We start from the raw sequence: 22,826 nt of genomic DNA, 5'->3' as shown, positions 1-22,826 counted from the left end.
TTAAGTTTGTTTCATCTGAAGACGCTGGATAGCGGGATTTAACGCCGGCTGCTCCTGTTGCATTTGAAGTGGGAATAAAACGGAGAGGCTGCAGGACATCCTGGCGGGGAAGGAAGGAGGGGGGGGTTTCTGTCATCCTGGCATCAAAAGGGGCAATCAAAGGGCAATTTGCTGTACAGGTAGTCCTCAACCCATGACCACAATTGAGCCCCAAATTTCTGTGGTTGTGAGGTGAGTTTTTGTTACGAGTTTGCAGCAGAAATTCAAGTCCAGGAAACACACAGATGACTGATTCAGCAGGATCATTCACTTCTTGATAAACATAAGATGAGGTAAAGTTTACAATACCATTTGTAGATTCTTCCAGTGTAATAGAAGAAAAAACAGAAGCAGCACCAGCCGCTCAGAGCAGACATTAGTTTCAGCAAGCAAGCAAGTCTAGTTTCACTTTCAATTCTCACCAAAGCACAGAAAGCCAAACCACACCCAGGTTCTCCGCTCCCATTGGCTGGTCTTTTGCGATGCTTCCTTTGTTAACCATGTCCCTGCCAGTTAATGAATGTACTCTTGACAGTTTTGCCACGTATTATTAAGTGAATCTTAGCTCAAACACCCTTCCATTCTACCGGTATTTTACGACTATTCATTTTAACAACCGTTCAGAGTTACCGTGGCACTGAAGGATGAGACTTGCGACTGGTCCTCTGGCTTATGACTGCTGTGGTCGGCACCGCTGGAGGTCCAGCGGTTTCGACAGGTGAGGCTGCCAGTCTCACACCTTGTCGGCTGCAAGGATCGGTGTTCTTCGCCGCGATCTTACAAGGTAATCCTCGCTTACAGCCACAATTGTTCAGCGGGTTTTGCTCCATTTTGCAACCGTCCCTGAGGCAGGCGTTGAGTGAACCGCTGCCATCGTTCAGTTAAGAACGAGGTTGTTATGTGAATCTGGATTAGCCCCGCTCCCCACATTGGTTTTTCCTTGTCAGGAGGTTACAAACAGGGACTGTGTGACAGCCGCCCAGGACGCTGCAACCGTCTTAAGTACGAATCACTAGCCAAGCATCTGAATTTGAATCCCGTAACCACAGGGACGCTGGAAAGATCGTAAGTGTGAAAAAGGTCCAAGTCGCTTCTTTTACCCAGGGGCCCTTGGAACTTCGAACGGTCACTAAATGAACCGTCGAAAGTTGAGGACTCTTGCATTTCTGCTCCTGCAGGAAAGCCCAGGCTTTGAAAGACAGGGAACCACAAGGCCCAAAGAGCTGGCCAAGGGATCCTGCCTCACCTGTTTATCTTCCGCTACCCCCGTAAAGGGGGACACGGTGGCTCAGGGACTAAGACGCTGAGGCTGTCGATCAGCAAGGTTGGCAGTTCGGTGGTTCGAATCCCTAGTATAGCTGCGTCACTGTTAGGAATAACAAGGTTACCTAACGTAGTTTGGGTAAAATAATATATATAAACCATGATAGCAAGTTTAAGTGTGTGTCACTTTAAATTGCAAAGCATGTAATTTTGGGTGCGGTGTAAAACCGCCATAAGAGGGAGCAAGAGAACCTGCTGGATTGCTGACGATTGCTGGATTGATGGTTTGCTAACTGCATGTTCCCTGCTGCTGAAGGAAGAAAGGAGGTTTGACTTCTTCATATCTCTACTGCAAGGAGATATATTACTGGACTGATATTTGTAAGTTTACTGACCTCTCTTTTTCGACACTGGACTTTGCAACTGAATAATCCCCGGACGGACTGAATTAGTGAATGATATATGGACTGTTTGACTATGCTAAAACTCTTACTGGAATAAACTATTTAACTAGCACAGTGTATCTGTTTTACTGAGTGTAAGCTACAAAAACGTTTATCTCACATATTTTTGCCTGCCTGCCTGCCTGCCGTGCAGATTCTGCTAGGGTGTATCCCTAACAGTCACGGAGTGAGCTCCCGTGACTTGTCCCGGCTTCTGCCAACCCAGCAGTTCGAAAACACGTTAAAAAAAATGCAAGTAGGAAACTAGGGACTCCTTTGGTGGGAAGAAGGGAACAGCGTTCCTCCGTGCGCCTTCAAAGGGGTTTAGCCTTGCCGGCCACAGGACCACGGAGCGCTGGCTCTTTGGCTTAGAAATGGAGATGAGCACCAGAGACACATATAGACTTGAAACCAGAGATTTTTTTTATTGGGAATCTTACCTGATATATATAATAAAAATTTGAAGTATTTGATTGTAAATATATTAACAGCAGCTAGGATTGTATTTGCTAAAAACTGGAAGAGTGAGAAAATTCCATCAGAGGAAGAAATTATTAAGAAAATATTGGATTGTGCTGAAATGAGTAAATTGACATTTGAAATCCAGAGAACAAGAAGATAAACAATTTTATGAAGTTTGGGATCTTTTTTATCAATGGTTAGATAATAAAACATAATAATATTCAGATTTAGCATAAAAAATTGTTTTCCTTTTTTTTTCTTGATATTATCTTTATAAAACATTATCAAGATAGATTTGGTATGATCTTATGATTTATTGCAAAATAAACTAAGTAAACTATAGTTACCTCGTTAAAATATGAATTAACAAAATTATAGATAAATGATTTTTTTTAGTGATGATATTAGGTTATACAATTATTGATTGATAATATGAGCTATTCTGTAATATATTAGTGACTAAGAAATGGATGCACACAAAAAAAGTGGTAAACCAATCGATGCACTGTTTGTAAATTTATGAAGAAGGAGGATATTTTTTATGTTTTATGTAGTATGTCTATGTTGTTTTGTTGTTAAAATAAAAAAAATATTTATAAAATAAAATAAAATAAAATAAAAAAGAAATGGAGATGGAGATGAGCACCACCCCCTCGAGCCGGAAACAACTAGCATGTACGTGAATGGGGAACCCTTTACCCCTGTGAAGCCTGGGCTTCTTAAGAGGCGGGGGGTGGCAGGCTGGGGACCCTCACCCCTCCGCCTCTTCCCCACCCAACTTACCTCGAGGACGTTGGGGATGATGTCGGCCTGACACTGCTTGAGGAATTGGTCCTTGTCGAAGTTGGGGTCAACGCGCAGGATCTCGGTAAGGACCTCGGACATCTCGGTCTTGGAGAACAGCCCGCCTGGCGGAGGGAGGGAGGGAGAGGGGAAGAGATGGATCCCTGCCCTTCACAAGCCCCCAGGTCTTGTCTTCGCCCGTGTTTCTCAACTGTGGCCCCTTTAAGACCTGTGGGACTTCAACTCCCAGGATTCTAGATAGAGCTGGCTGGAGGATTCTGGGAGTTGGGAAGCCCCGCAGATCTTAAAGGGGCCACGGTGGAGAACAATTGCTCTTCGCTCTGGGCCGGAGTCAACCAATCTAGGAGCCCCAAAAGGCCAGGCTCTTGATCTTGGGTGTTGAGACCTTTTGTGGAATTAAATGCCCCCTTGCCGGAGAGGTCGGGTGGACGGTAGCTTTGACCCTGGGACATCGCAACCGTCGCAAGTGTGAGCCAGTTGACAAGCGTCCGAATTTGGATCCTACGACTGTAGGGATCCTGCAATAGTCGTTCAGTATGAACAACGATTGACAGAAGTCAGTGGTTTCAATGCTGTTATAATTTTGGTCACTAAATGAACTGTCTTTTTTTTTTTTTTTTTACAGGGAAACACTTTTTTCGCCCTTTGACATGATGGTGAACCTATGACACGGGTAGCCGTTTGTGCGGGCATGCGAGCCCCAGCACTGCACTGCGCACGCACGAACCTCCCAGCTGATTTTCGGCCCCGTTTGAGGCTGTTTTTTTGCCTTCCCGGAAGCTCAAGGGAAGCCTCTGCAGCCCCGGGAGACTGAAAAACGGGGCCTTCTGGAAATACCGGAAGTGCCGAAACAGGCCCGTTTTTCAGCCTCCCGAGGCTGCAGAGGCTTCCTTCGAGCCTCCGGGAGGGTGAAAAAGGTCTCAGAAGGGCCGAAAATCAGTTGGTGGCACGCGCATATGCAGGGCAAGTAAGGAGATTGTGCGTGCATGCATGGGGGGGGGCCTGCATTGCATTGTGGGTGCTGGCACGTGCGCGCCCTTGCTATCGCGCTTGCGTGCGCTTTCGGCACACCACAACAAAAAGCTTCGCCATCACTGCCCTATAAGCAATGGTGAGCTGTGCCTGGTTCCGACCGGTTCAAGCGAACCGGTAGTTCCAATGATCAGCTCACCCATCACCCTATCCTGTCCTATATTTCTCTCTTTTTCAGCTCAGCTGATTCGCCCGGCACAGATTTCACGCACCTCAGCTGTTCTACTTACCCTGTTGAGCAGTGGCCTCCAACCTTTTTTGTGCCACGGCCCGGTACCAGCATCACAAAATGATCTGCGGCCCGGTACCAGCATCAGCATGCATGACAAGGCAAGGTGAGCCGAGCGACCAGCCAGCCAGCCGTCCCCCGCTTCTTCCCACCTTCAACTCCTCCTTTGTCGATGGGCTTCGCTTCGGGACCGCTTCGGGATGGTCGTTCGGCTCGCCTTGCCTTGGGTGCTGAAAGAATCCTCGCGCCTTAGTTTCGTTCGAAGCCGCCCCCCCCCTTCGATGAAACTAAGGCGCGAGGATTCCTTCAGGACCCAAACGCCGCTTTCCAACCGGAAAAGCTCACCCGGAAGCACTTTCTCGTCAAACAAGATGGCGGCGCCCAGCAAACCGGCGGCCCGGTAGGAAATGTTCCACGGACCGGTACTGGTCCGAGGCCCGGTGGTTGGGGACCCCTGCTGTAGAGGTTCAAATTGGTGTTTTTTGAAAACTCTGCGCTCACGCACGCTCACAGAACCGGTTGTTAAACCGGTTGCAACCCACCACTGCCTATAAGGTCCTGCAAATGGCCAGCCAGAAATGCCCCTTGCTCACCAGAAGAGGAGGGGGGGGAAGGAAGACAGACCTATGAAGTCGGTCACTTTGTCCGTCATGACGCGTGAGGCACGGATGAGGGCATTGTCACTCTCGTCGTATTTCATCTTCATTTCAAAGAAACCTAAGGAAATGGAAAGGTACCCCTGGAAGAAGGAATATGGGCCCCCCTGCCCTGGGAAACCAGGAGGAGGTCACTTTTTTTAAAAAAAGAAACTTGTTCTCTAGGGGCTGAAAAATAAATTCAAATAGCACTAAGGATTCTTTTTTAAGTAAGTTTTAGTTATACATATTTAATATACATCTGTGCTCAATAAACAGTGTAATGTCTTGGTTCATTTACATACATACATACATACATACATATACATACATATGTTTTCTTAAGTTTTCGCAGGTACTTACATGTATGGCATTCAGCTTTGTTCGGGTATTTTCCCACGTCATTGTAGTTGTGCTTTTAAAGTTGTACAAACGTTTCGGCAGAATCTCATCTGCCATCATCATATATATATATATACACACACACACATATATATATACACACATACATACATACACATATACCTGTGTGTATGTATGTATGTATGTATATGTATATATATATATATATATATATATATATATATATATGTATGTAAATACATGTGTGTTTGTGTGTGAGTGTGTGTGTGTGTGTGTGTGTATATTCTTAAGTTTTCGCGGGTACTTACATGTATGGCATTCAGCTTTGTTCAGGTATTTTCCCACGTCATTGTAGTTGTGCTTTTAAAGTTGTAGCAATGTTTCGGCAGAATCTCATCTGCCATCATCATATATATATATACACACACACATATATATATACACACATACATACATACAGACACATATACCTGTATATATATATATATATATATATATATATATATATGTAAATATGTGTATGTGTGTGTGTATATATATATTTTCTTAAGTTTTCGCGGGTACTTACATGTATGCATGTATGTGCACAGACGAAGACAATACAGAAGCCTGATGATGGCAGATGAGATTCTGCCGAAACGTTGCTACAACTTTAAAAGCACTACAATGACGTGGGGAAATACCCGAACAAAGCTGAATGCCATACATACATACATACATACAGCCAATAATAATGTTTACTTGTATGTAATAATATTCTTCCAATTTCTCATTTCTACCTCTACTGTCTAACCATTTGTAAAACCAATCCCATGCTAAATAATTATTCGGTATCCTCTTGATCCCTGGCCCCATCTCTGCTCTGATGCAGAGCCCTCATCCTCTTCCTCAGCCTCCAAGGCTGGTCCAGGTGGCTCCCCAACCTCCTCACGATTGTCCGACTCCGATGCCAGCTCCGTCAGCTCCTCCGGCGGGCCACAACATACCAACCTATCGACGCGTAGTTGCCCGCTTTCAAACTGTTCAGAGTCGGCAGGAGCTGGAACGAGTGGCGGGCGCTCGCCCCGTCCTGTAGCATGCAACCAGGTCTCGAGCCGACCCGTGCTGAGCCCGTACCCTAACCACGTGACCCACCGCGTTCCCGCAATACGTACGGTTGAAAACCACGTTGTTGTCCTTGAATTCCTTCCACTGCTGGTACCACTTGGAGTCTTTGTGGAGGACCATGCCCATCGCTTGCCTAGAGGGGGGCGAGAGAGGGAGGTTCAGGGAAGGAGGCTGGAACGTCCCTCTGCCTGTCCCCGATTCTCCAGTCGTTGGGAAAGAGAGTTTTTTTTTTTCCCGGCTCGCAGCCGAAAACCCTCGCCGCCAACTGCCCGCACGGCCTCAGGAAGAGCGAGGCGGATGTGCTTTTCCAGTTCCGTTGGAAGATGCCAGGCCTCTCCTGGCTGAGGTTTCTTTCTTGTTCCCCCCCACCCCCAACATCACCCAGCTCTGGTTCCAGTTCTGATCCCAGTTCTGACACCCACTCGTTCGCTTCGAATATCCGCTCGTCTTTCAGCCTCTCGCTGGCAGATTCCGTCCTTTTCCGGAGTCTCTCCGGACGCCTGTAAGGGCCCGTCTGACCCAACACGCTCTCGTCAATCTCCTTCCGGACGCTCTCCATACCCTGGGGAGGGAAGCCATGTCATACGTCAGCCGCAAGGAACCGGATCCACTCACGGAAGGTCCAAATCAATCAATCAAAATAGAGCTGAAAGGGACCTTGGAGGTCTTCTAGTCCACCCCCCGCTCAGGCAGGAGACTCTACACCTTTTCAGACAGGTGGCTGTCCAGTCTCGTCTTAAAAACCTCCAGTGATGGAACACTCTGAACTTCTGGTGGCAAGCAGTTCCACTGGTTAACTGTCCTCCCTGTCAGAAAGTTTCTCCTTAGTTCCAGGTTGCTTCTCTCCTGGATTAGTTTCTATCCGTTGTTTCTTGTCCTGTTTTCTGCTGCTTTGGAAAATAAGTTGATCTCTTCTTTATGGCAGCCCCTCAAATACTGACATACCGCTATCGTGTCCCTTCTAGTCCTTCTAGATTAGCCAGACCCAAATCCTGCAGCCATTTTTCATATGTTTTGAGTCTTCGGGCCCTTAATCACCTTCGTTGCTCTTCTCTGCACTTTTTTTTTCAATGTCTCAACTTAGGAAAAATCAACAACTTGATTTTTGACTTTGACTTGACTTTGTAATATAGGTAGAAGACAATTTAAGTTGTTTATTCCACACCCCTCCAAAGACTGCTCACCTTCTTCCCTTGGGAACCACCCAGGTAAAGCTCAATGGAAGGGAAAGAAGGTTGGGATTATGCCTCTTGCGGCTGTATAAGGACTCGAGGCTACTTCCCCCCTTGACTCATCCTCCCTGCTTAGCTGTCGGTTTTCCAACCTTGCAGCAAAGGCAGAGGAAGTCCCTGGATTGATTGACAGAAGAGGCAAAGACCATTCAAGTAGCCCTTGAGTTATGAAGATAATAAAGCTGCCCCGTTCCATTCATAAGCCGAGGAATTGGTGGGAGTGAATCTCGTACATTGAACGCCATCACTCCTTCCTTTCACCCACGCATTTGCTAATCGAACGAGCGGTTTGTTAAGTGAATATGAGACATTTCAGGATAGGGAAGTCCATGGCGGGGCCCTGGTGAAGGAACATGTCACCTGCCTAAAACCACCCAAGGCCTCCCCGACTCACAGAAATACCTCACGCTCCAGCACAATTGCTTCCCCCCCACCACACACCCAAGCTGCCGTGCCAGGTCACTTTCTGTCAGGAGATCTAGCAAGTGGTCTCCTCTCTAGCCTCTCAGCTGTGCACGCCCCTCCGAAGCTCCGTTTTGGCCAGCAAAGAGCAGGACAAACGTTGAAGAGCCTCTGCGGTCATTGGTAAGGGCGAACAATTGCCGTGGTGCTGCAAGATTCATAATTTCGGGACTTGTTCAGAAACACGAAGGGGCGCTGATCACGTAACTTTGACCGTTCTCTAAGGGAACACTCGTAACCCAGGGATTACCTGTACTGTTAAAAAAAAATATTAAAAAATCTGAGCACGGCCTATACCAGGGGTGTCCAACTCGATTTCATGCAAGGCCACATTAGGGTTGTGTTTGACCTCAAGGGGAGGGGGGCAGGGCGGTGGAGGCAGGGGCGGGAGTGGTCAGCTCAACATCACTCATGTCGGGTGCGCCTGTGGCAGCCCGAGCATCTGCCAGCGAAAACGGGCTCCCGAGCCAGGGTGTGATGACTGACCCAGGATGGGATACAAAACAAATACAGTCACAGAAAAGAGGTGAAGCCCCTCTTATTCCTTCACTTTGCTTCCAAGCTCCAAATATCCTTGACTGAAGACAAAAAACTCCCACACAAACAGTTACAAGAAGGAGGAAAAAAGCAACACAAACCAGGCAAGATAAGGGCTGGAGGACGTCCACAGATAACACACACTGGGAAGGACGCCAAACCCAGAGAGGAACCATAAACTAGAGATATTTCCATGCTTTGTTTCCAGCGTTTGCCACTACGCATGTCCATCCTCTTATTCAGTTGTCACAGCTGCAGCCCATGAAGGGGATCAGGGCCCTTACCTCCCCCTAGACCACCCCATTCACATTTCTCCCTTATCTACTCCTCCCTTCCTGCCCTAGGATGGAGAGGGGATGGGCCTGGGTCCTCCTCTGACTGCCCAGCCAGGCTCTGCCCTTCCCCAGCCTCCTCCACAACCTCCGGAGCCACACTTCCATTCCGTCGGCCGTTCCTCCCCTCCCTCAGAGTCAGTCTCCACCAAAAGGCATGACCCAGGGGGTGGGATTTGGCGGTTTGCCGAACCAGCCATAATGTTAGGAATGGGTCCTCTAGAACCCGGGCAAACCCGTTGCGGCGCACCCCTGCACCTGACTGAAGAAGGGAGTTTACCTGAGAAATGGCCTTGAATGCTGCAGTCCGGCCCAGTTTTTCTCCTCCCTTGGAGACTGTTTCCGCAGACTGCTTCGCTGTTTTGGCTGCTTCTTCCATTCCTTCCTTGATCTTCCGGCCAATCTCGCTCTTGCTGACTTCATCTATGCTCTACCACCAGAGGGGGTGGGGTGGGGGGGCGGGAAGGAAGAACAGAAGAACAGAGTTGGAAGGAACCTTGGAGATCTTCTAGTCCAACCCCTGCTCAAGCGGGGAACCCTCTATCATTTCAGACAAATGTCTGCCTAGGTCTTTTCTAAAAAAAACTTCCAGTGATGAAGCACCCACAACTTCTGGTGGCAAAAAAACCCCAAAAACGGTTCATTGTCCTCGCGGTCAGCAAATTCCTCCTTAATTCCAGGTTGCTTCTCTCCTGGATGAGTTCCCATCCGTTGCTTCTTGTCCTGCCTTCAGATGTTTGGGAGAATAGCTTGACCGCCTCTCCTTTGGGGCAGCCCCTGAGATATCGGAAGGCTGCTATCGTGTCCCCCCTGGTCCTTCTTTTCACTAGACTAAAAAGGACAAATCGGCTGAAAAACAGCTTCTATCCCAGAGCAGTAACTCTATTGAATTCAACTGTATAGTGCAATATTAATGCAATATCAGGGGTTTTCAATTGTATAGAATGCGAAGGATGTGTGTTTTTGCTTTTTTATGTATAATGTAGACTGAAGATGGCATTTAATTTCGTTGTAAATGCAATGACAATAAACTAAACTAAACTAGACTAGCCAGGCCCAGTTCCTGCAACCGTTCATTGTATGTTTTAGCCTCCAGTCCCTTCATCATCCTGGTTGCTCTTCTTTGCACTTTTTTTTTTCCTAGAGTCTCAAGGTCTTTTTTATAGGTTGATGGTTCTCCTTGTCAGAAAATGTCTCCTTATTTCCAGGTTGAATCTCTTCTTGTTCAGTTTCCCACCATTATTCTGGGAGCTTTGGAAAATAGCTTGACCCCCTCCTCCTCCTCCTCCTCTCTGTGGCAGCCCCTCCAATATTGGGAAGGCTGCTCTCCTGTCTCCCCTGGCCCTTCTCTTCCCTAGACCAGCCAGGCCCAGTTCCTGCAACCATTCATCGTATGTTTGAGCCTCCGGTCCCCTCATCATCCTGGTTGCTCTTCTCTGCCCTTTTTCTAGAGTCTCTGAATCTTTTTTATAGTCTGGTGACCGAAACTGGATGCAGTATTCCGTTTTTTCCTCTTCTAGCTTCCCGTTATTTTTGTTTTCTTTTATATTCTAATAAAAAAAACATTTAAATCGTAAAAGGAAGGAGGCTGCCTCTTAGAAGAATCAGCATGGACTCCTTCAGTCTTTGGGCCCTCCAGAGAACTGCCGGTACGGCCAAGGTGGAATACACCAGTGCTGTGCTGGCTCCGGAGAACATTCCTAGCCGCCGGAGTAAGAGAGTCCAGGGCGAAAAGGACACCACTCGGTGGTTCTTACCTCTTTGACGGTGCCACTGATTTCTCCTAATTTCTTTTTAAGCACTTCCGAGGTCTTGACGGTTTCGGATTCGATGGTTTTCTGCGAGAAGGAAGCAGAAAAGTTGGTGTCGCCCAGGGAGAAAGCTAATTCTCTTCTCACCCAACGACAACTCTGTTTGTTAGGTTCTTCTGAATGGACCGCCATCTCTTGATGACCCCCAACCCCACCCACACAACAGCTACGGTCTCAGAATTTCAGGAGCAAATTGGAGCCAAGTTTATTTCCCCCAGTAGGATCGGCCCCGATCTCTCAGGCTGCTCTAAGCAGTTTTGGGCGGATGGGTTAGTTTGTCATGGAAGGGGAGACCTTCAGCCTCCCGCAAGACACGAGAGAGCTTTAAAATAATCTGCAGGGTGAAATCTCTGGAAGAAACATCCTCCTAATCAAGGGAGAATGTTTGTAGGTCAGGGATGGCATGAGGGTCCTTGGGGCTCTCTGAGCTGGGTGGTTTTCTCGCAGACGTCTCGTGACCCAACTAGGGGACTCCATCAGTGCTAGAAGGGAGTGGGGTTTTCTGGGAGGAGGAGGAAGAGGGAGGGAGGAAGGGAAGATTGTGGGAGTCCTTGGTGCTTTCTGAGCTTGGCTGTTTTCTTAAAGACGTCTCGTGACCCAACTAGGGAACATCATCAGTGCTAGAAGGGAGTGTGATTTGCAGAGAGCAGGAGGAAGGGGGGAAGGAGGAGGAGGAAGATGAAGGGGAGGGGAGGAGGAGGAAGAGTGGGGTTTACAGGGAGGAGGAAGAAGAGAGAGGAGGGGGAGGGGGACTGTGGAGGGTCATGGTGTTCTCTGAGCTGGGTGGTTTTCTTAAAGACGTCTCGTGACCCAACTAGGGAACATCATCAGTGTTGGCGTTCCCATGAAATTTCCCATTTCCATTCAGCACTCAGAAACAAAAGTCCATCCAAGTAAGAACTTTATTAGAAAAGTCATATTTTCACATCTGGGAAAACCTGAATCTGAGAGTTCTGGGTTTTCCCTTCCCCCCAAAAAAATTCAAAGATCCATCCACGGCACCCACCAGTCCATCACACGGCCCAATCAAATCATCGTCCCAACGGAAGCCGTTCCTCCAGATACTCCTCTCCAGCTGCAGGGCAGCTTGTCCTTGACTTTTAGGAAAGAATGTTGTTGAGTCTAATCTTCTACTCGCTTAAGACTGGGGTCTCCAAACTGGACAGCTTTAAGACTTGTGGACTTCCACCTCCCAGAATTCCTCCTCCCGTCATGTTAGCTCAGGAATTCTGGGAGTTGAAGTCCACAAGTCTTAAACTTGTCCCAAGTTTGAAGACCCTTGCAATAAGAAAGCCCCACACTCAAATTCCCAGGCGCTGAATGCGGCAGCCTTGAAGCTTCCAAGCAAAATATGGCTTCCAAAGCTGACAGTCAGTGCCGGAAGGGAGCGGGGTTTGCAAGAGGAGGAGGAGGAGGAGAGGGAGGGAGGGAGGACTGTGGGAGCTCCCTCCTCCTCTTCTTCTTCTTCCTCCCCCTCCTCCCTGCAAACCCCACCCTCTTCTTGCACGGATGTTACCTACTTTGGGTCATGAGAAATCTGCAAGAAAACCGCCCAGCTCAGAGACCCCCCAAGGACTCCTCAAATCTCCACTGTGAGAATTAGCTTTACCTTCTGGGATTTGAACACACATCATCCTTATTCTTATTCTCATCATCTTCATCATCAAAGAGGTCACACATATTTTTTAGTTCCCCGCCGAGGGCATGCCTACATCCTCAACTCTTTTTGAAGCAGGAAGAAGGTGCAATGTTATTTACGCACCTGCGGCCTTTCGCCGTCCCTTAGGATACAGGTAGTTCTCAACTTACGACTGCACTTGAGGCCAAACTATCCGTTGCCAAGCGGGGCATTCATTACGTGGGTTTTGCCCTGTTTTAAATGAACCACTGCAGGTGTCAAGTTGATCACACGGTTGTTAAGTGAATCTGTCAGAAGGTCTCAAAAGGGGATTGCGTGATCCCGGGAGCAGCCCGTCGTAAATATGAGTCAGTGGCCCAGCGCCTGCCTTTTGATCACGTGACCGTGGAGGATGCTGACACGGACAAAAAGGCACGAAAAACGGTCCTGAGTCAAGTTTCTGTCACTGCCGCGTCACTAAATGAACTGTCGTGAGTCAAGGGACTGCCTGCCCAATGTAGCCCTCGGCTTACAGCCGTTTTGTTTAGCAAACACTCAAAATTACGACGCTGAAAAAAAAAAAAAAGATTGACTACTGGTCCTCGCGCTTATGACCGTCGCAGCATCTCCCAGGATCGAAATCCAGGAGCTGGGCAAATGGCATGGACTTACGACGGTTGCGGTAGGCTGGCGTCCCGTGGCCGCCTTCTGCGCCCTTCCCCAGCTAGCAAACTCAACGGCGGGAGACGCACTCACTTAACGACTGGGATTCGCTCAACCGCCGTGGCGAGAAAAGGTCATTGTCAACTAAAAAAGAGACTCCTTTGGTCTTTTTAGCTGCCAGAAAAATGGAGTTGGAGGTAAACAAGGCCTTCCTTAAATGCCTAGATATCAACTCAGCAGCCTAAAGATGTTGGCGCATAAGACGGTTATTGGATAGTATCTTTGATACTATCTTTATAAAATTTTATTAAGATAGACTTGGTATGACTTTATGATTTGCTATAAAATAAATAAATTATAGTTATCTCGTTAAAGTATGAATTAATAAAATTACAGTCAAATGATTGTTTAATAATGATATCAGGCTACATAATTGTTGATTGATAATACGAGCTATTATGTAATATAACTACAATGGAGACTATGAAATGGATGCACACAAAAAATAGTAGTAAACCAACCGACACGCTGTCTGTAAACTCAGGAAGGAAAGGAAGATGTTTTTATGTGTTTTTGTTTGTTGTTAAAATTAATAAAATTGTTTTCAAACAAAAAAAAAAAGGCGGTTATTGGAGAGCATGATGGATGACTCTTGGGAGACGGATGGGTCCCATTGGAGAAGTCACATCCGGGGGGTGGTGGAGGAAAGACCAGGGTCAAGGGGGAAATGGATGATGTGACTGAGTATCAGCTGCACCCAGCCACGCGCCAACACGGCAACTTCTAATAAACCAATTTACTTGTCCCTGAGATGCGGCCAGAGACTTTTGATTGGAAGGAGGGCTCACTCCTCGTCCACCTCGCTTAGGGAAGGACATTCTGGACCCCGCCGTGGCCGTTAAGTCGAGGACTACCTGTCCCATAAACGTTCCCCTGGTGGCCCAAAGCCACCAAGCGCCCTTCGATGTCGGGAGGGGGGAGGGGGGGGGAGCCAACGTACGTATTTCCGCCTTGCTTCCTGGAGGGCGTCCGACTCCTCCAGTTTCTTCGCTTCGTCTCGGAATTTCTTGATGCTCTCCGTCATCTCCTTGTTTTTGGCTAGCTCCTGCTTGATGTTCTCTACGAAGCCGGATATAAAACCTTTCCGATGGCCCGAGGAAGAACATCTAGACTAAAGAAAAGGTCACAATTACACCTTGAAGCATGAAGGCGGGCCTGGCCCGGGCTGCAGTGACCCAAAGGGGCGTAGCATAGCACAAAGGCAACACAGTCAGATAATCAATAAAGATCCCTTTAATACCTCCAACTTTGCCCCCAATGTCCAGGTTACCTTCAGGCTGGAGAGAAAAAAACTCTCCCAGGAACAGCCTTTAAGTGGAGGAAATTCAGTCCAAAACAAGATACAGACAGGCTGTAACTAAAAATCCACACAAATCACGGTGAAGTGATTAGCTTGACAAGGCAGGAGAAGGAATTGCAGGCTTGAAAATGCGGCAAAACTCACACAGCGGGGAAGGCGCCAGGAACACAGAAAAGCCTCGACAATACCAGACAATTCACGATGTGCTCCCAACAACTTGCTGTGCGCAGCTTCCCTTTTTAAACGCTGTGTTCCCAGCTGCAGCTAATGAAGGGAATCAGGGCCCTTTCCTCCCCCGTAAGCCATGCAACTCACGTTGCTCCCTTCTCCGTTCCTCCCTGTGTGCTCTGGGATGAAGAGGGGGTGGGCCTGGGTCTTCCTCTGAACTCCCTCTCCCTTGTTCTACCTCCCCCTGCTCTGCCCAACCAGACTTTGTCCTTCCCCAGTTTCTTCCACAGCCAACGGAGCCACACTCCCACTCCGTCAGCTGTTTGGCCTACCCCTCTGAACCAGATTCCAACAGGGACAGGATACGTGCACTCAGTGGCACCCACTGCCCAAGGCCTATGGCTCAAGACGGGTTTTCCACGGAGAAACATCTCAGCTCCAATGGTCAGCAACGATTCTCCACCATCCCAGGTCCTGGTTGTCCCAAAGGTTCTTTTTTTTTTTTCCTTCCAGGAGGAAAGTGGACTTTCTTGTTTTTTCTTTCAAGATGTTGCGCTTCTCATCCAAGAAGTTTCTTCAGCTCCGACTGGATGGCAGGGAATGGAAGGATTTTAAAGCTGGTCATTTGCATTCTTTGAGAGGGTCGTTGAGGCCACCTGGAGGCTCATCTGTGTCCTCGGAAACACTTGAAGAGTGCAGACGGGTGTGGAGCCTTCTTAGAACCGCTGATGACATCATCTGTCTCCAGTTAACAGCAAAGTCCGTTCAGTAGTTCCAAGAAGGCTCCACTCCACCATTGGCACCATTCAAGTGACCCTGAGGACACAAATAGATCTCCAAGTGGCCTCAACGACTCGTTAAGAGGATGCAAATGACCAGTTTTGTCTGCAAGGAGTGTAAATCCTTCCATTCCCCACCACCCAGTCAGAGCTGAGGAAGCTTCTTGAATGAGAAGCGAAACATCTTCAAAGAAAAACCAGAAGGTCCACTTGCCTCCCGAAAAAGCACTTTGGGGATGAGATACAAATGAATAAATAAAACTGCTTTGAAGAAAGGTTGGTTTGCCTATCACAATTCCAATCCACCTCCCTCCCTCCCTTAATCTCTCCAAGCTAAGCCGTTGCCAAGTAGTTTTGAACTGTCTTAACAGGCATACGTTCCTACTTCCATTTTAAATTTGATCAGATCACCGACATCCTGCCTCCTTTCTGAAATCCTTGCCTTGTTGGCCCCGATTTGGAACTTGCAGTTTGGTTTAATTTAGCTTTAGTTTACTTTACTTTATCGTCACTGCACTTCATACAACAAAATCAAACACCATCTTCAGTTTACGTTATGAAAATACACACACCCTTCACATTCTGTACATTGAACTAAAAAACCCTGATATTGCATTAATATTGCACTATACAGTAGAATTCAACAGAGTTCCTGCCAGGATGGAGACCAGAACAGAAGAACATTAAAAAGAGATGGGCAGATCTGTTCCACTGGTTGGTTCTTCTCACTGTCAGTTCGAATCTCTCCTTGTTCCGTTTCCATCCATTATTCCTTGTCTGGCCTTCGGGTGCCTTGGAAAATAGCTTGACCCCCTTCCTCCTCCTCTCTGTGGCAGCCCCTCCTCAAATATTGGAAGACTGCTCATCAAGATTTAAGCTTTTACATGACAAATGAGCTGTAATTTGTTTTTGTTTTTCTCACCATTTACATTTATACATCCAAACTAGACTGTGTTGTTTCTCTGTGTCGTATAATAATACGGTATGTGTGGGTATGTTCATGATCTTTTTAAAAAAATTATTTATAGTTTCATCATGTAGATGTAGTGTCTATTGGAGGTGGTGACCCTTTGGAAGCTGCAGGCAATGAAATTTCATTTTAATGCATGCCGATTAAAGTGACAATAAAGTTATTCTAAGTCCAATATTTATTTTAAGAGAGGAGTGTCTGAACTTAAGCTGTTTATAACCTGTCCTTCTTGCTAAGGGAATGTTCACCCAAATCCTCTCTTTTGTTTCCAAGAACTAATGACCTCAATTTGCAAGGATACCCAGGGAAACTTCCACACTGACAAATCTCAGGAAGGAAGACAGATTAACTAAATCTCTTGCCACCGTTTTATCTCTCACCCTTCCTTTGAAAGTCACCTAAGGACAGCTTCTTTCAGGCAGAGGAACGAACCAACGGAGAAGCAAGGCAAGATTTCATTTACAAACCACCCGATGGCCTCTAGGCACTTGAATCCAAAATTAAAAGCTTAAAAAGTGTCCCCTTTCAGGTGGCTGTACACAAAGAAAAACGAAAGGAATAAGGCGAGAAGAGAAAACCCAGTTTTCCTTAGAGCTAAACAGGACAAGTCATTCATAAAACATGATATTAATTTTCAATAAAATCACGTTGGCCTCTCCTCTTCAAGCCGATGACCGAAGCCTCTCTCCAGCTCCACAACCCAGAATATATTTCTATTCCTACCTTAATTTCCTATTCTCGTTTTGTGTTTTCTATTCCTCCTTTCATTTTTGCCCTTAGAGTAAGCCAGATGATTGGGGGAGGCTGACTTTGTAAACCGCTTAGAGAGGGCTATAAAACACTGTGAAGCGGTATATAAAACTGCTTTTGCTATTCTTTCCCTCTCTTTCTTTCCCTCTCTCCTTCCTTCTTCTTTTTCTCCATTTTTTTTCTTTCTTTCCTGCTCCCTCCATCTCTTATTTCCCTTTTTCTCTTGCTCTTCTTTCCTCGTTCTCTTCTTTCTTTCTTTCTCCTGTAAGAGCCATGGTGGCGCAGTGATGAGTATGCAGCACTGCAGGCTAACTCACTGCTCACTGACAGGAGTTCGATCCTGACCAGCTCAAGATCGACCCGGCCTTCCATCCTTCCAAGGTCAGTAAAATGAGGACCCAGACTGTTGGCGATTTGTTGACTCTGTAAACTGCTTAGAGAGGGCTGTAAAAGCACTGTGAAGTGGTATATAAGTCTAAAGAGGGAGGGAGGGAGGGAGGGAGGAAACAAGGGAGGGAGGTGATGGATGGATGGAGGAAGGAAAAGGAGGAAGGAAGAGAGAAAAGGAAGGAAGGAAGGAAGGAAGGAAGGAAGGAAGGAAGGAAGGAAGGAAGGAAGGAAGGAAGGAAGGAAGGAAGGAAGGGAGGGACAATAGGCTGACTCTGTAAACCACTTAGGGAGGGCTGTAAAGCACTGTGAAGCCGTATATAAATAAGTGTGAAGGGAGGGAAGGAGGGAAAGAGATGAAAGGATGGAAGAGGAAAGGAAGAAGGAAGAAAGGAGAAAGGAAGGGAGGAGTAATAGGCTGACAATAGGAGGAAGGAAGGAAGGAAGGAAGGAAGGAAGGAAGGAAGGAAGGAAGGAAGGAAGGAAGGAATAGGCTGACTCTGTAAACCACTTAGAGAGGGCTGTAAAGCACTGTGAAGCGGTATATAAATAAGTTTGGAGGGAGGGAGGGAGGGAGATGAAAGGATGGAAGAGGAAAGGAAGAAGGAAGAAAGGAGAAGAGAGGGAGGAAGGGAGGAGTAATAGGCTGACAATAGGCGGAAGGAAGGAAGGAAGGAAGGAAGGAAGGAAGGAAGGAAGGAAGGAAGGAAGGAAGGAGGGAAGGAAGGAAGGAAGGAAGGGGCAAGAGGCTGACTGCAAACTGCTTAGAGAGGTCTGTAAAGCACTGTATAAGTAAGTAAGTAAGTAAGAAAGGAAGAAAGGAAGAAAGGAAGGGAAGAAAGGCAGGAAAGGAAAGGAAGGAAGGGAAGAAGGGAAGAAGGGAAGGAAAGGCCGTGGTGGCACAGTGCTTAGAATGGATCATTGCAGGCTAATTCTGCCCACAGCCAGGAGTTCGATCCTGACCTATTCAAAGTTACAATGGCACTAACGTGGCTTGTGACCATTTTCGACACTCATGACCGTTGCACCCTTTTCCCGTGTGATCAATAAATCAGACACTTGGCAGCTGACTCCTATTTATGACAGTGGCAGAGTCCTGGGGCCATGTGATCACGATCTGTGACTTTCCGACAAGCATAACTTAGAGTGGGGAAGCCAGATTCACTTAATGACCGTGTGACTAACTTAACGAGTGTGGTGATTCACTTAATCACTGTGGCAAGAAAAACGTTCTGACCTAGGCTTCCTTAGAAAGAATAAGACACAACCTTAAGTCCCGGCAAAACCTCTTTTTATTTCCACGGCTGTGAATTAAGTCCATTCACAGCCTGCCAGGCTTCACAAACAGTCTTTTCGGGGGAATGTTGATAAAAAACCCACCTTATCGCACTTGGAATGCGGCCAGAGAACTAATTGCCAGACGCAGCGCAAGGCCAAACTTGACACAGAGTCAAACGGCACTTTTCAAAGCTTGAACCGACCAGATGAACTAATTGCTTCCTGCAAAAGCTCATCTCCCGTTCATTCCTCTTTTAATGTCCTATGGGAGGGGCCAATCTAGTGGTGGGATTCCAATTTTTTTTACTACCGGTTCTGTAGGTGTGGCTTGGTGGGCATGGCAGGGGAAGGATATACTGCAAAATCCCCCTTCTCTCCCCAGAACTAGTCAGAACCGGCTGAATACCACCTCTGCTCCCCACCCCACTAACCTGCTTTCCAGATCCGTTCTCCTCTGCAGGGCAACTAAAGAAGACTCAGCCGATCAGATGGGACTCAATGGGAGGCAGAGAAGAGAGGGGGTTGGCGGGGCCAGTCAGAGGCAGGATTGGCCGGTTCTCCGAACCACTCGAAATTTCTGCTACCGGTTCTGCAGAACTGGTCAGAACCTGCTGAATAGCACCTCTGCTCCCCACCCCACTAACCTGCTTTCCAGATCCATTCTCCTCTGCAGGGCAACTAAAGAAGACTCAGCCGATCAGATGGGACTCAATGGGAGGCAGAGAAGAGAGGGGGTTGGCGGGGCCAGTCAGAGGCGGGATTGGCCGGTTCTCCGAACCACTCGAAATTTCTGCTACCGGTTCTACAGAACTGGTCAGAACCTGCTGAATAGCACCTCTGGGCCAATCATCTCCGAGGTGGGGCCTTACTCCCACATCAACCCTTAGTTCGTAATTGTTCTTTTCTTTTGGAAGCTCTGCACATACACAGCCTGGGAACCAGTTCCCGCCTCCCCCGCCTCACTGCTCTCCAACTCTGACTGCTGATGACCGCCAGCCTGCCCTGGCCCCTTCCCTGCCTCCGATGCAGAGCCCTCGTCCGAGCCTTCCTCAGCCTCCAAGACTGGTCGTTTCCTCCCCAACCTCCTCGCTACCAGCTCTGCCAGCCACAGGCAGGCCACAACAAAAGGGCATAAAATAGGGCAAAGCTCACTTAACGACTCTCTTGCTTAAACACGCAGAAATTCTGGGCTCGGTCCTAGTTGTGAAGTTGTGGACTACCTGTCGGTCATAAACGCACCTGGTAAAATCCCAACGCCAATCTGCTCGTTCGGCACACGCAGAAGGGGTGCTGCACAGGGCCGGAGCATTGCCTGGATAGAAGCCACGCGTTTAAAAGATATTTCTAGGATTAGAAAAGAGAAAAAAAAATGTGTCGTTAACATTGGCCAATAAAAGACCTGGGTCTGTAAACAGGGTGAGGAGTTGTAGAAAGCAGGTTCACACAACACGCCAGGCGAGGCTGACAAGGGGCGGGACATCTTGCAGGTCAAGAGTGTTGTGGGAATGCAGGTTGCAAGGTGTGGCGCAACCCCCCCCACCCCCCCCCATTGCATGAAGCATTGCACTGAGTGTTGCGAGCCGCTCGGAGTCGCCTTGTGGTGAGATAGACAGTCAATGTAAGAAAGGAATGAAATCTTTCAAGCTGTCATGCGATGTGTTTTGAGGACAGCGAAGAAGCAAATGCAGGAATTGTGATTCTGTCCATCCAGGTTTGGGGATTTATCAGATGATGAGTTCCAGCAGGAAATTTTGACCTCTACAGCAGGGCATCTCCAAACTAGGTGACTGGAAGACTTGTGGACTTCAACTCCCAGAATTCTGGGAGTTGAAGTCAACAGGTCCTCCAGTGATCAGGTTTGGACCTACCAGCTGAGAATTCTGGGAGTTGAAGTCCACATGTCTTCCAGTGATCAGGTTTGGATATACTGGCTGGGGAATTCTGGGAGTGGAAGTCCACACATCTTCCAGTGATCAGGTTTGGATATAATGGCTGGGGAATTCTGGAAGTTGAAGTCCACACATCTTCCAGTGATCAGGTTTGGATATACTGGCTGGGGAATTCTGGGAGTGGAAGTCCACACATCTTCCAGTGATCAGGTTTGGATATACTGGCTGGGGAATTCTGGAAGTTGAAGTCCGCACATCTTCCAGTGATCAGGTTTGGATATACTGGCTGGGGAATTCTGGGAGTGGAAGTCCACATGTCTTCCAGTGATCAGGTTTGGATATACCGGCTGGGGAATTCTGGGAGTTGAAGTCCACACGTCTTCCAGTGATCAGGTTTGGATATACCGGCTGGGGAATTCTGGGAGTGGAAGTCCACGGACGTTCCCTCCCAACAACTGCGAGGCCTCCAGTCAGGAAAAGCTCCCGAGGCCCACCCCTGTCAAGGGACGCGTGTCCGGACCTCAGAAATTCGGGGATTCAACCGCTTCAGGACTCTCAGCCGCAACAACCCTCCCCGCCAAAACCCCTTCGGACCCCCGGCCTGCAAGCGCCTTCCCCGAGCTGGGGCCGGCTGGCTTCAGCCCAGGCACCCCCGTCCTGGCGTGGCCGGAGAGCCTCCTCCCCCGTCCCGGCTGACAGAAAAACCCCCACTCCACCCCGCTTTCCTTCCTCACACCCCCCACCCCGGGGGCCCCCCCGTCCGGCTTACCCGGCAGCCCCAGGACGCGACCGCCGCCATCTTCGCCAAGGAAGCCTGGTGGGCAAGGAGCCCGGCGGCGCACGGTGATGATGTCGTAGCGCGACGGGCGGTAAGCTGGGGGCGTCACGCCCGCCGCGCAGGCGCAGAAAGGGCACGAGGAGGCAAACACGTGGTTTTCAGGGGGCTGCTGACCTGAAATGGTGGTTTTTTTTGGGGGGGGGGGAAACGGGACACTCGGTGCCCCCTCCCCCAACGGGACCCCCCTTTTCCTAGCTTAGCCTCCCGGTCCTGTGCGGGTGAGGGGCTTGGACCCCCCTGGACCCTCTCTTTTGGGGGGCTCCCCGAACAGGCCAGGGGCTTCAGCTGCGTTCCGCACAAAGGCCGAGGGTTCCCCCCCCCCCGCCCGGCTTCCGGCCAAGGCCCCGCCGCCCAGAGTCCCCCTTGGAGGGAAGATGAGGGAGAAAGGAGGGAAAGTGAAAAAGGGAGGAAGGAAAGAGATAGGGAGAGGGGAAAAAAGATGGAGGGAGGGAGGCAGAGAGGAATGAGGGGAAGATGAAGGGAGGCACAGGTAGTTCTCTTAATAGGGAAGGGAAGGGAAGGAAGGGAAAGAAAGAAAAAGAAAAGAAAGAGAAAAAGAAAGAAAAGGAAAGAAAGAGAAAGAAAGAAAAAGAAAAAGGAAGGAAAGAGAAAGAAAAAGAAAAAGAAAGAAAAAAGGAAGGAAAGAAAAGAAAGGAAGGAAAGAAAGAAAGAAAGAAAGAAAGAAAGAAAGAAAGAAAGAAAGAAAGAAAGAAAGAAAGAAAGAGCTAGCTAGCTAGCTAGCTAGCTTCTGGCTTTCCTAATTCTCACCCATCCTGGGAACGGAGCTACAGCTGCCCAAACAGCCCAGATGGATTGATTTCTGGTTCTGAGTCCAAGGGGTACCCCAAATACAGGTAGGGCTCCACTTACAACTGTATACTAAAAAGTAACTTTTTCAAAGCCGCCCCCAAAGTGACCTATGCCCAGTTTCGACCGGCCCATTGCCGCATCCCCAGGGTCACGTGATCAAAAGTCAGAGGCTTGGCAAACTGACTTGTATTTACGACAGTCCGAAGCAATCCCGGGGGGTCACACGGCTCCCCTCTTGCCATCTTTCTGGCAAGGAAAAAAGTCCACGGGGAAAGCTGGGTTCGCTTCGCAAGGAATCTGGTTACTTAACTCCTCAACTGCAGTGATCCACTTAACAACAATGGGCAGGGTAGGTTGTAAAAAGGGGCCAAAAGCGGCTTTAACAGCTACCTCGCTTAGCGGCAGACATTCTGGGCTCAATTGCGGCCATTAAGTCGAGGACCTGTACTAGGGATAAGAGTTTGATAGCTCCAAGGGACCTTTCGGGAGGTGCCAGAGTCCCGTGCCTTAAAAAGTCAGGCAGGACTTTTTTTTAAAAAAAATTATACATTATGTTTCTTTTCTC

At 48.2% G+C, this 22,826-nt stretch overlaps 1 protein-coding gene across 2 annotated transcripts in view; it reads right to left on the bottom strand.

Annotated features, from left to right (window-relative positions):
- Positions 1–21,515, bottom strand: part of TIMM44 (translocase of inner mitochondrial membrane 44) — a 32,361-nt gene extending 10,846 nt beyond the window's left edge. Inside the window, exons 1-9 of one of the 2 annotated variants that reach the window (XM_026722496.2) lie at positions 21,383–21,515; positions 19,964–20,068; positions 14,033–14,203; positions 10,698–10,778; positions 9,221–9,370; positions 6,800–6,939; positions 6,425–6,510; positions 4,897–4,989; positions 2,991–3,115 (exon numbers count right to left, since the gene is read on the bottom strand). In XM_026722496.2, the coding sequence (XP_026578281.1) occupies positions 2,991–3,115; positions 4,897–4,989; positions 6,425–6,510; positions 6,800–6,939; positions 9,221–9,370; positions 10,698–10,778; positions 14,033–14,203; positions 19,964–20,068; positions 21,383–21,412 (981 nt within the window). In that variant the 5' untranslated portion in view covers positions 21,413–21,515. The remainder of the gene's footprint in view (positions 1–2,990; positions 3,116–4,896; positions 4,990–6,424; positions 6,511–6,799; positions 6,940–9,220; positions 9,371–10,697; positions 10,779–14,032; positions 14,204–19,963; positions 20,069–21,382) is intronic. The other variant, XM_087922593.1, reaches the window with a different exon arrangement.
- Between the last annotated feature and the right edge of the window lie 1,311 nt (positions 21,516–22,826).

Source organism: Pseudonaja textilis, chromosome 1 (genome assembly GCF_049901715.1).
Source record: "Pseudonaja textilis isolate UNSWEBS1 chromosome 1, rPseTex1.2, whole genome shotgun sequence".
Classification (NCBI taxonomy): domain Eukaryota; kingdom Metazoa; phylum Chordata; class Lepidosauria; order Squamata; family Elapidae; genus Pseudonaja; species Pseudonaja textilis.
Note: the sequence above shows the minus strand (reverse complement) of the source record. Positions and strands in the feature narration are given on the sequence as shown.